This window comes from Centruroides sculpturatus, unplaced genomic scaffold, assembly GCF_000671375.1.
Source record: "Centruroides sculpturatus isolate CEXI.00-Female unplaced genomic scaffold, Cexi_2.0 scaffold939, whole genome shotgun sequence".
NCBI lineage: Eukaryota > Metazoa > Arthropoda > Arachnida > Scorpiones > Buthidae > Centruroides > Centruroides sculpturatus.
In genome coordinates this window covers 143,236-156,603 of record NW_019385275.1, presented here as the reverse complement: position 1 = coordinate 156,603, position 13,368 = coordinate 143,236, and the positions used below count along the sequence as shown (strand labels likewise).

Sequence of the window (13,368 nt, the reverse complement as noted above, 5' to 3'; positions counted from 1 at the left end):
TATCATTATTATTATGGAAAGTATATAGGAGGCGTTACTCAAAGGTATTTCCTCTAAGGGGATGAAATGAAGTGAGAAGGTCTTAGGCAGAAGGGAAAGTGATTGGTGGCAGAGGCCAAAGAGGATGAAGGTGGGAAGAAAAGTTAGAAGATGGAGGAGGGAGGCCATGAGCTACAGCAGGAAGTAGAAATGGGCAGTAGAGGTTACACAGGTTACCGGATGATACAAGGATTATATACAGAGGATATATGAGATGGGGATACATGGATTACCGTACAGATGCAATACACTGTAGAATGTTACATACCATGAAAATATAAATACAAGCATAAGATTGGTGTTGCCAACAGCAGTACAGAGATCGTGGTGTTAACACCATGGAGCAGAAATGCGCGAGGACAGATGTACAGTACGAGGAAGAAGAAATATACAAATACATTAAACTGTACCCGTGACATGGCATTGCCACGGAGAGGAGTTAACAGATACAGATGTACAGATGACAGAGCCAACACAATACAGAGGTAATTGCGGAGGTAGGAATTTACAGATTTAATGAGTTACAGTATATTAATAATAAATTATAACTTTAATCTGATTATTCTGCATTGAAGATAGTTTGTTTTTGTCTTATCAACTTGCTACTTTAAGAGACTGTCTCCTAACTTCTACTTGACATTGTATTTACATATATTCTTTGTTAATATATATGTCAAGTTCATGTCAAGGTAGATAATTAGGAAGTAAAACAGTCTAAAAATGTTTGCTATAACTTATTATCGCATTTTTTTATAATGACGATGATATCAGCTGTGATATAAAAATGATTAAATCATAATGCAATAGATATACATATGAATTTATAAGAATTATTTCCTATTTTCCTCATTGAGCTCAGCATATTTTGTTTGTAAAAGCAAAATATTTATGAAAAAATCTATAATGAATTTGAATTAAAATATAAATTTAATTATTTTACAATAATTTTATGAAAACGTAATCAATTTAGAAAGTAACTAATCAATTATTATATTAATATAATTGCAGAAATTTCATCCCCCTTCCTTTCTTTTATAAATGAAAATTGATATTTGAAGTAATTTGAATAAGTCAAACGTTGGTTATTAAAGAATCTGTGCTGGAATTTATGGCTGTTTATAGATCTGTTAACGAACGCAAGTGTTAAAAAAATCAATCATCTTAATCCTTTTATTACGTTAGAGAAGTACAACGTGGATTTAGTAATAAAATACAATGTGGTTTTCGTAAGACTAGAGTAGAAAAGAAGTATAAGTTTTTCCAGATGTAATTTTTTTTCCTGACGAAGAAATCCCTGTTAAGAAATGAATTCTAATAAAATGGAAAGATATCTTTGTGATAATGAGATTTTCTGACGACTTAAGTTTACCGTTCTCAAACAATTGTCAGAATGACTAAACGTAAATTTCTAACATAAATCTTCAAATATGAGATGTATATATATATATATAATAGAAATCGATAAGAATGCTAAATTTTCACAATTTTTTTAGTAAATTAAGAGCCGTGGATTTGAATTTTTGTACTTTACTTCTATTAGACGAAATGTGCAATGATCTGATCCATGACGTTTTTAAACTATAGAAAGAAAATATTGTCATTTATAAAGCTTTAAAATTGAATTCTGAGTTAATTTCAAATGATTAAATAGGTAAATCATCGATGGTATTAAAATAAAAGACAAATTTTGATTATTTGATTAACTATATAAAGCATTTTTATTAAATCACATTAACTTTCTAATTGAATTTTTTTTAAATTTATGTTTTGTTTCGTTATTCCAGCTAAAACTGAATTGAATNCCCGGTCTCCCCTACATCTAAAAGGTTTCCTGTCAGTTTTTTTCTATTTATTTTTAATAAACGATTTTTTCTTTGATTTGATCGATTAATATTTTCATTTTCTATATTTCCTAAATTTACTGTCGGTAGTAAAGTTTTCTTTAGTTTAGGTTTTGCCAATAAACCTAATAACTCGGCTTTTAAATTTCTCTCAAAATCAATCTGTGAAATGATCAGAGCGAACATGACAAGAATAAGGATTGAATTTGTCTTTTCTTTTACAATTATGAATCCATTTGGAAATAAATATAGCATTCCTTTGAAAACAAAACTGTTACGTTGCAACACAAGAGTTTTGTTTTCAAAGAAATGCTATATTTATTTTCAAATTTTGTCATATTTACGAGAGTCAGAGTCAAAGCTGGATTTTTCCGATTGACATTCCAACATTCCAATCCGTTCGATTTCACGGGGCTACAATTTCAAAAAATTATAGACCTATAAATTTCCACTGTCGTCTGTCCGTTGTCTGAGACCAAATGTGGAAACTTTAGGGACGGGAGGCCCCAATTAACTATATGTGATCTTCCGATTCAAACCGAAAGTTACGTTTTTTTTTTTTTTTTTTTTTCAATTCAAAACGTCCCCGCGAAAGCAGTTAACAGATGACCGGCACGACTCTATTGTTAACGGAAAAGTATGATGTACAGGGGCAAGCCACTACTAATTTGAGGTACTGTATTTTGAATTAAATGATTTCAAAATATGATTAAGAATTGCGGCCCGGCATTGTGACCATGTCATAATAAACAATTGGTCTTAGTTATCGTTTGTTTGTTTTGGTTTCCATTTGTGAAAATATTTACGATAAAAACTACATTTTGATCTTTGTCGTGTTATGAACCGGAATATCGAAGATAAAATCCTTCTGAGAGGTAATAAGGAGTTAATAATTGTGGGAAATGGCATTTTCCCATCAAAAATAAACAAAGAAAATATGCAAGTAAGTGCAAGAGACTGTAGAAACTACACCATTAAGATGAGTACAAATTGAGCACTATATCCATCATTGTGAATAACAAAAGTATATTAAGACCAACTAACCTTTTGTTCGTTATGTTGGAGACACTAAAGCCGTGAGCGCGAATAGGGACCGATCCGAAATGCATTCTTAAATAGGCGAAATAAAGAGAACTGTTTTAATCTCGGTCTCTGTTAATTATCCATAATTAAGAAAGACGTGATAAATATTACTAGTCTGACAATTGGAAGAAGAAACCTTCACTTATAACTTTTTATACGTTCTCCAGCCTGACGAAATAGAGTTTGTCTCCTCGAAGTTAACTACCGTCCTTTTCTCGAAGGCTTTGTACATTTCTAACCTTTCAAGTTGTTTCAGCCGAGGCACTATTTTCTCTCGATGGCGTTCTTTTCATTTCTAAGTAGTGAGGAAATTGTAGGGTTCTTCTAAAACCCTACAATTTCCTCACTCCTTAGCCCGATGTAGTGAGCATAGAATTCTTTCTCCTTATAGATAGAACAGAGGACCTTGTGTTATGTAACTATCACGCCGTGTGATAGAACATTCGGAAAGAATAGATATCTACAAACTGTTCGGGATAAGGACGGCATGAATATAGATAGTTCACTTATGTTACTGTAGGCCTATTATCGTACAATTCAGCAAAATCGCTGTAGAGGAAATTTCCGTTATAAACAATGATGTAACTAAATCTATGTTTATATCAAAACATATTTTAAATTACTGAACGCCATTTAGTAAAATCGTTATAAAAAATTTTAATTGGCATAAATTTGAGCTTTTGTATCATTTTGAATAAAATGCATTTTATAAACATAAAATGAAGCAGTCAAACTGAATTAGCTCCATGGGAAACCCCCGTGAATTTTGACTCGGACCTCACTGATAACGAGAAATGCTTAAGTTTAAAATTTGAACTTTCTGGACCCAGTGGTTTCTCTCTGTACTAGCGTCTGCAGTGCCGGATGAAGAAAAACGAGAAGAAAATGCCGCTTTTTTTTACAGATTTTTGCACTTTACGAATGCTTATATTGCAACAACAACCGCTTTATACAAAATCTTGAAATTTTGCACACTAAGAAAATAATTTTCCTTTGAACGAGATGAGATATTCTAAATTACCATAGGTGTTTGGTGGAGAAAAAATCGACCCCCGAAATTCGGAAACTCTAATTCCTGTATATGTTGTCAGTTAGTGACTTTTTTAGTAGCCGTCAGGGTCACTACCGTGACTCCTGATATAAGACACTAGATTATTGGATCAAATTTCATCCGTTATTATTAAATACAGAACGTCCTCAATATATGTCACACTTAAGTTCCTAAAACGCGTCGTGAACGAAATGGTGTACATCGAATATCAATTTCTCTCTCACCGAAATAATATATTATGTGATACTGCCGGCCAACTAAAGACAATTTATGTGAAAGTGTCATAACAAGGTGACGGCCGGATGTTTGAGTGATTAAGACTTCAGTCTACCGCTCTGACATCGAATTCGGGCTGTTAAAGAACCCAGGGAGGTCTGTAGGGGAAAGTGGGGCAAGATGGGGCCATGGGGCACGGGGAGTCTCTTTATTCGTGGTTAACGTGCTTTCATCTAGCTGTTATTTGTGGAACTAAATGTCAACCTCAAAAGAGATCAAGGGACGAGAGAACGTCCGAACCGTTCTTTCTCCTTGAATTTCTGACTTTTTAAAGGATCTCTCTCCCCACAGACTGGACTAGGGGGAAACGACCATTCTTTCTCCTTGAATTTCTGACTTTTTAAAGGATCTCTCCCCTAAATTCTTAATTTGATCGCTTAATCAATTTGACACCGCCGTTCGACTTGTTCTGCAAGTGTTGATCCGACTTTGAAACTTTCGCTCGTATCTCTCGTGCCATGATATTTTGTTTCCTGACGGCTAAGAATTTTATTTTACTTATAACGCGACAATTTTGCTTTCGGAGGAATGCTACATTTATTTGCAAATTTTGTAATTGTAGACCCATAAACTCCCACTGTCGTCCGTCCGTATGTCTTAACCTCGAGAACGGAGTTATATGAAATCCGAGACCAGATGTGTAGAAACTTTAGGGACGGGAGGCCCCAATTAACTATATATGATCTTCCGATTTAAACCGAAAGTCACGTTTTTTTTTTTTTCAATTCAAAGCAGTTAACAGATGATTGGCACGACTCTATTGTTAACGAAAAAGTGTGATGTACAGGAGCAAGCCACTACTAACTTGAGTTATTTTGAATTAAATGATTTCAAAATATGATTAAGAATTGCGGCCAGGCATTGTGACCATGTTCTCGTAGTTATCATTTGTTTGTGAAAGCTTTGGTTTCCACTTGTGAAAATATTTACAACGAAAACTACATTTTGATATTTGTGGTGTTATGAACCAGAATATTGAAGTTAAAATCCTTCTAAGAAGTACTAAGGTGTTAATAATTGTGGAAAATGGAAGAACCGTTGCATTTGCCCGTCAAAAATAGACAAAGAAAACATGTCAGTAAGTGCAAGTGCCAGATAGCACATAGCATTAGTCTGCATGGGGTAGTGTTTTGTCCTGTACGTTGTACTTTTCCTGTACCAATAGATTCGTGTCGGTCATCTAGCTAATTCCATTCGGAGGAAAAATTTTTAATTAAGGTAATGTTACTTTCGTTCCAAACGGAAAGTTCGTATATAGTTAAGCTGGCCCTTCTGCCCTATTCTTTCCATATCTGGTCTCGACATTCATCTATCTAACTCCTTTCTCCAGTTTAAGGAAGGGACCGACAGTTGGAATTTATAGGTCTACAAGTTTTTCAAATTTTTCTATAATTAAAATATCTAAATAAGATATCAGATGATTAAGATTAGCATCTTCGATCACGTGTGGGGTTATCATAACCTGTCTAAAACGAATTACTTTTCAAATATTAACAGTAGACTAGTATTTAGTAGTTGTTGTTAAGCATCCTCCCGGAAGAGAGGATGCTTAACAACGACTACTTTTGGTCGTATTATATCTTTCCGCGACACTCCTTCTTTCTATCGGACCAGCGATATGATGGCATTCGAATAAGAAATTACGTAATATAAGATTACTGGAGAGCATAAAATGTGTTTTAAGTGATTTTCGAGGGTGCCGAGTTTAAATATTTGGTCCGTTTTCAGCGAAATCTGATTGGTTGGCGGATTACTGTTTAATGTTAACCTGTGAATGGTAGTTTCTTAGAGTTGATATTAGGAAAAAATATGACATCTGAAAAAATTTAATACATAGTTTCAATTTGTGTCTACTTGATCAATAAAATTGAACCATTTCGTACCATTCAAGTACCGCGATAAACGTGATAATGGTAGGCTGAAATATGATATGTTTTATATGGTTTTCATTTTAATGTTCGTTATAGTCTAGTATTTGATTTATTTAACTACAAAGGTTATCTTACGTAAGGATTTATCACACAGAGTGACCGATCTAACATTGTAAAAATTCTTTTTCTACTATACACAATTTTAAAAATTTTTAAAACGTGATAAACCCTTACGTAAGACAATTTTTGTGGTTATATATAAATCAAATATTATAATGTAATATAATAGAAGGGTTAAAAGTACAAAATAACTGTTAGATTATTTCGTAGTTCTAATCTTAATCTTTGGTGTTGTTATTTTTTGCTCCAGCAACGCCGGGCTCATCTGCTAGTAATTAATAGAAAATGGCAAAATGCTTAATTTTGAAAGTACCACGCACAATTTTATTTATTGCGACTAACAATGTAAAACTTAGTTTTGTAATAAAATCTCATAACAGCCAGGAAAATTACGCAACTCATTGCTAAATTTTTTATTTCTAGTTATTAGAACAAATGCATTTTTGAGGAGACAAAGATAGCAATTAATAATATAAAAAGTTTTTAAGCAAAATATCGTAACAGACGGCGCCACACACAGTTTTAACTGTTGCCAGAAAAATTACGCAACTCATTGCTAAATTTTTAAAAAAATACAATTTTAACAAATGCATTTTTGAGGAGACAAAGATAGCAATTGTTATTCGAATCTCATTTTAAAAGTTCACGTTAGTCACTTAAATAAGTCACTTCGCTATGAAAAATCGGATGAATCTTTGCTTAAATGTGTGACTAAATGATAAATATTCGTCATTTCGCAACATCAATCATGAAATTTATACTTCACCTTTTCTTTCTAGTAACTTCTGACCTTTCTAAAAGGTCATCAGACAGGAGAACGATGCTANCAGTTTAATCGACAGAAACATTATACTGATTAGTTTTAATTTTCGTTTTTATTGATCATCAAAATAAGGAGAAAATTAAGAATCTACCACGCCGTATTTTGCTTCATCTGAAATACATAAAAATATTGATTAAATATTTTAGTAGTTTCTTTTTAGTGCATATTAAAACTGAAGACTTATAAATATAATCTATAAATCGGAAAGTGTTGTAAATAGAAATTTATAATGTTTTCTATTCCCGAAAAAAAAATATATGTATATATATAAATAACTAATTTAAATATTATGAGGCTCTTAACAAAAATCTCAATTTTTTTTTTTTTTGAAGATATTGTGAAGCGAATCACTATTTTCTTATATCAGATGAGTGCTTCCAGTTCGCGAACAGCTGTGGTAAGCAAATTAAAAGGTTTACTTGTTAGTAGACGATGCTAAACAAACCTTTCAGTTAAACAGTTGCTTATGAAAATGATGTCGTCGTTGCTGACTTTTCTAATTAGTGAGTGTTTCCGGTTACTAATTGTTTTGCTTGCTTTTCTAGCGATAAATTTAGTTTAACAACTGGATGACTTTGCTTAATAAAATGGCTGTCTGTAGTCGATAGTTAAGAGTAATATTTGTAAGACTAATTTCATGAAAATGAGTACAAATAAAGTTTTAGAACTGACACGACATTAGAGAGGTTGCGGCCGAAGTTTTCGTCTCTCAAACGTAAACGTCAAACGTGAGTGCCGCTTACAAGATAGTGGCGCTCGACGTTCGGTGTTCACGTTTGAGAAATGAAAACTTCGGCCGCAACCTCTGTATTAACAAATCTTTGTATCTGTATTACCTCTTAGTTTAAGCTGTTTGATCAATAGCAGTTTTTTACCTTCGATTTAAGTTAAACAATGTAAAGAAGTTTTACAAAAAACATAATTAACTAGAACTAATGAACCAGGCTTATTATACTCCCAGCGAATTTAATTAACTCTTACTGGCCGTTTTCAATTGGATTACGTACATTCAGTGGCGCCCCGCAAACTATAAAAAACGGGGTACAAGCTGTAAGAAAAGGCATTGTACAGTACGTATATATATATATATATCCTTTGATTAACGCAGTTAATTAATTCCACGGTGCTACCACGTAACCACTTATATCAAAATCACATTAATCAGATACAGTGATACCTCGGTACTCGACCGAACAATCACGACCCCGCAAGAACAAAGTTTCAGTCATTAACAAATATTTTAATTTTAATTTGCTCATCAGTGAACGTTTTCCGTGATAAAAATGAGTAACTAATTTTAAAACAAAATGAAACCTTAGAGTTCGTTGGAGATTAAGAAAAAAAGCAACAGCATGACAAAGGAGAATACGTCCCCCAAGTGCTCTAATGTACAGGCACTCTGTATATAATTATAGCAATCTACAACAACAACAAGAAAACAAAAACTATGATAACTATCGTCAACATTACAATAAACATTAGATGTACAATAATTACAAAATATTTTATAATTATTGTAACCGGAAATAGTCAGTAGTTCGTATCTTTGTCGTTTCACAGAATTAAACACGAGCTATTATGAGTTAGTTGTGCCCTGGAACAACATAAAGTTGTATAAAATGAGTGAGGATACTTCGACGATCTGTCACAACTTTCGATATAGATTATTGTCTTTTGTTGGCCATTTTGTTAAGTAAAGACGACCATTCAGTTGAAAAGCGAAACCATAATGAAATTCTGCTGAATTCAAGTTAGCAAATTACTTGCTGACTGGAATTACGGTACATGAATTTTCTATGGATATTTAAACATGCAATAATAGAAGAAATTTGCGAATATTAACATATTTATATTATAAATAATGAAAATAAACTTAATTAAAGATAGGAAGTAAAAGATGCATACGTTTTCTGCTTCAATATTTTATTCTTCTCTTCCTTACTGTAATAAAAAAATGATAATTCATTACAAAAATCGTTTCACATTGAATTATTTAAACTAATATTAAAATATCTCCAATTATAAAAAGAATTGAAAATTAAATAAATCAAAATTTTTTTTCTTATCCCAGTAAATTTAAATTTTATATAGAAAATATAACATTTAATACGTAACTAATGATAAGTAATTAAGGATCGTAGTACATTCGCTATTCTTATTTTTTAATAAAATTTCGATTGTTTGCTCCATTTTATAAACGTATTAAAAATTTATTGAGAGATCGTAATTGAAATACCATATTCAACGCTGTCTAGAGAGATATTTAGCAGTCCAAGTTTAACCTAATTTGGTATTGAAACATTTCAGGAAATTCAGAAGGCATTTCCGTGAGAATAAATTAGTACCAAAACTCGTTACTATACCATTTTTGACATTACAAGCAACAAAAGGTGAATTTGTTGATGGCAGTCGATCTGCGACTTGGCTACTACGGGAATGCGCTATTTTTTGTGGCCATTTAGGAACGACGGAGAAAGAAAGGGATCACCAATCTCTGAGTGGTTCCGTTCCCTAAGTACTGGGAGTTTGGTTGTGGGTTCGCGCCTCGCCAGGACGGGCTGGCCATGTGGAGTTTTTCGGGTTGTCTCCACGTCTGTAACGCCTGAATATGGGCTAGTTACCCTTAAAAAGACCTCCCGGAAGGCATTTCCTTAGGCAGATCGCCTAAGTGTTGGGTTGCCGTAACTTAACTAAACTAACAAACAGAAAGAAAGAAAGATAACGGCGCCTGTACTATCGATAATATCGTGGTAGAAGAATCTACGATTTTAAAATATACGTTTTTAGACAGAAAAGATGAGTCTTAATTGTAAAAATTTAACCTTAAAATGGATTATCTTATCGACAGAACATTCAAAGTAGCCTCGAAAAAATTCGAGAAGACACTTACATACCGTGTGCACTAGGGTTTCCGATTTCCTGGTCCCGGGATTCCGAGAAAAAGTGAATTGTTTCCCGGGATATAATTAATTATTTTTAAGATACAAAATAAATCTTTAAAAATCGAATGATATAATTATTTTTCATTCTTAAGTAATTCAACGCATCTCACAACGTCCAAAATAATAATATTAATAATGCTGTGTAAAAGATGTATTAAAAATTACCTTTGAATTACGTAGACATTTTCAGAAATAGAAAAAATTTATTATTAAAAGTTGTTGGAAACTGCTTACAATAAAAATGCCTTTGAATTGAGTTGAAAATTTAAAGAAAAAAATGAACTTAGATCAAACTTTTAACTTAGAAGGTAATTTTTGGTTTTAAATAAAACATATTAAAAAAATTTACAATAATACTTTGTATTAAGATTTTAAAAAGCAAAGATAGTCAATAACACTCAATTTGATTTTTATTTTACTAAAGAAAAGTCCCGCTACCGAAAATGCCTTTTTTCGATTCAATTGATGCGGGTGGAATCGTCTAATATATTTAAGAGAAGACAGATGTTATGTTTTTTTCACTTGTATCCTGGAGGATTTCTAGTTCATTTTCGGGATGCGTTACACTACTTCTTTTGCCGTCTAGTATTCTTGATTTGTCTATTTCGACTGTTTTAATAGCGAACTTCAAGATTATCGCCCGATAATTCGGCAGTTCGTTTGGCTTTAATAATCAGGTTTATGAAGAAAAACTTCATACTTCCATAATTCGTACTCGTTTGTATCCTTGCTCAATTTGTACAACCTGGCGTTACGCAGTTATTGAAGATACTGGACATGGTTAAAAATTAAAACAGCATAAGCACAATTATTCCAGATATTACAGGTTCTGACAAGTAAAGAATTTTCAGAGACTTGTCACAAATAGCTGCATATTGATTATTAAAAAATTTACTAAGAACTCCAACTAATTAAATTAATAATTTAATTTTATTAGAGATATTGTTAGTAAACAATGTTATTTTATTATTTTTCACATGATTAATTTTTGTTTTGTTTTAATTTATTTTATTTTATGTTATTCCGTTAATTATTTAATTTTTTTGAATTTATATTCTATTTTGGAATACTTTAGTTCTAATTTCGTTCACAACCTGATGATGGCCTGTGAATCAGGCTGAAAACGTTTGTTTTTATGAAATAAATACTTTCTCGGCAAGGATAAGGTGTTATTTGTATGCTATGAAAACAGTGAAGTTTTAATAAATTTGCGGGATATCCCAGGATGAGAAGAAATTCCCGAGTTAAAAAAACAGCCGGGATCCCGTTGGAGAAACCCTAGTGTGCACTTAACTTGCGCTTTCACAACCAAATTCACAAATAACTTTCACAACTTTTTATTCATAAAACACATAATGAATCCCATAACAAAACTGCCCAACGCCGTGTTGCCTTTTACCGTAAACTACTACTACGAGTGGCCGTTTTGCTGTGCAACGGTGCGCACTCCAGCCGGAATATAAGAAAGCGTTCAGCGTGAATTTTTAAACGGATTTCACTTCCGCTGGGTTTACGAGGAGGTATAAAAAACTCACCCCAAGTCCACCTCTACCTCAGAAAGATCAATCGTGGATAGGTCCACCTTCACCTCCGGGAGGTTCACCTTTACCATCGCGAGGTCCACCTTTACCGCCGGGAGGTCCTCCTTCAGCGCCGGGAGGTCCACCTCTACCGCCGGGAGGTCTACCTTTACCGCCAGGAGGTCCACCTCTACCGCCGGGAGGTTTACCTTTACCTTCGGGAGGTCCACCTTTACCGCTGGGAGGTCCATCTTCAGCCCCGGGAGGTCCATCTTCACCGCCGGGAGGTCCACCTCTACCGCCGGGAGGTCTACCTTTACCGCCAGGCGGTCCACCTCTACCGCCGGGAGGTCTACCTTTACCGCTGGGAAGTCCACCTTCAGCCCCGGGAGGTCCACCTTCACCGCCGGGAGGTCCACCTCCACCGCCGGGAGGTCTACCACTATTTTTTCCTTCGGTAACTGAAATAATTATATTAGCCTTAAGCATAATTTTATATGTTGTAGAAAATCAGTTATAACATCAAAATCCTCATTTTATAAACAGTAATATAAAATCCTATTTAAAAAATTAATTAAATTTTTTCAGTTTAATCAATATGTTTATAATCCAAATACAGTAAAAAAATTATTGTAAAATAAGTGCAAGATAAAGTACTTACTCAAGACATCAATCAATAGAATCAAACACAGACAAAGTACGAATTTCTTCATATTGAACGAAGATAGCTTCTGATCCTTCACCTATTGAAATATTTATACGCTTCAGAATTTTATAAATCCACGTTCCTCTATTTGTTTTATCTACGAAAATCCCATTTATTGGAGCTTCGCAATTAAATTATTTCATTCTGTAAACAAATTCATCCATAGATTTAACCAATGAGAGAATTTATTTGTTAAGCTGTCCGTGGGAATAACTGAATACTACGAGGGCGATTTTTTCAAGTTCCGATGATCCATAAAACAAAGACAAGTGTAAATAATAAAATCAATTTATTACCGAAAGTTAGGTATACTTATGGTTAATTTCGACATAATCACCGTGAAGATTGAGGCTGTGGACGAGCTTTTCCATCCCCTTGTCGTAGAATGTTACCGCCAGTAAATTGAGATGGCCTTAACAACGTTGTTTTGAAGATCGTCATTAGTTCACTAGTCTCAAACCTCTGCCCTGCTAGCCACGTTTTCAATTCAAGAAAGAGATGGAAGTCTTCACGCATTAAAAAATTTTAAACTGGATGGTAGTCTTCACCATCTTTAAACATCCAGCGTATAGTTCCGGGCGTCTTCACACCTATTTCCTGAACAGGAAAAGTGGCTAGGAGGCCAGAGGTTTGAGACTAAAGCCGGATGCACACATGCGGCGCGGCAAGGAAAAGCGGTGACACAAACGCATCTTCGCCGCGCGGCAGCACAACCACACAAGCGGCAATCCGCTTACATTTCGGCGCATGCGTTCAGTATTCAAGATGGCGAACGATATCCACGTGTTTACACACTGTCCCTATTCACGTGTTTACAAATTTTGTTTTGTACGGCTCGCTTTATTTAGCTAAAAGATTTTGTCGAAGATTTTAATTAGTAATATTTTTTTGGATCGAAAAAGAACTGGTATACAAAATAGACTTATTTGTGGATCAAGATCTCTCGATAAAGAATACTATTTCGAGTAAGATTCAGTTGTTTTGTTCTTTGAATTAAATTATATATGATTATTTGTGTAGAATTTGTTTTAAATTTGTTATCCTTTCCTCTTTATTCTGATTTTAATTATCTCGGTTAACCGCCTCGAACTTTCCG

The 13,368-nt window shown here is 33.7% G+C and overlaps 1 protein-coding gene across 3 annotated transcripts; it reads right to left on the bottom strand.

The window, feature by feature from the left end:
• Positions 1–7,140: 7,140 nt before the first annotated feature.
• LOC111637053 (S-antigen protein-like) lies at positions 7,141–12,407 on the bottom strand. Of its 3 annotated transcripts, XR_002758632.1 has the most exons (5): positions 12,228–12,406; positions 11,713–12,027; positions 11,582–11,670; positions 9,010–9,045; positions 7,141–7,215 (listed from the first exon to the last, which is right to left on the bottom strand). XR_002758632.1 is itself a non-coding variant. In XM_023382457.1 (2 exons), the coding sequence occupies exons 1-2, from the start codon at positions 12,277–12,279 to the stop codon at positions 11,609–11,611; spliced, it is 471 nt and encodes a 156-aa protein (XP_023238225.1). In that variant the 5' UTR covers positions 12,280–12,407; the 3' UTR covers positions 11,065–11,608. The 3 variants fall into 3 exon arrangements, 1 of the variants encoding a protein (XP_023238225.1); XR_002758631.1 differs by having other exon boundaries at positions 11,582–12,027; positions 12,228–12,407; XM_023382457.1 differs by lacking the exons at positions 7,141–7,215; positions 9,010–9,045 and having other exon boundaries at positions 11,065–12,027; positions 12,228–12,407.
• Between the last annotated feature and the right edge of the window lie 961 nt (positions 12,408–13,368).

Coding starts and splice junctions, on each gene's coding strand:
- LOC111637053 (XM_023382457.1), bottom strand. CDS start 12,279: ATGAAGAAATTCGTACTTTGTCTGTGTTTGATTCTATTGATTGATGTC. Junction 12,028..12,227: donor TCTATTGATTGATGTCTTGA/GTAAGTACTTTA, acceptor TAATTATTTCAG/TTACCGAAGGAAAAAATAGT.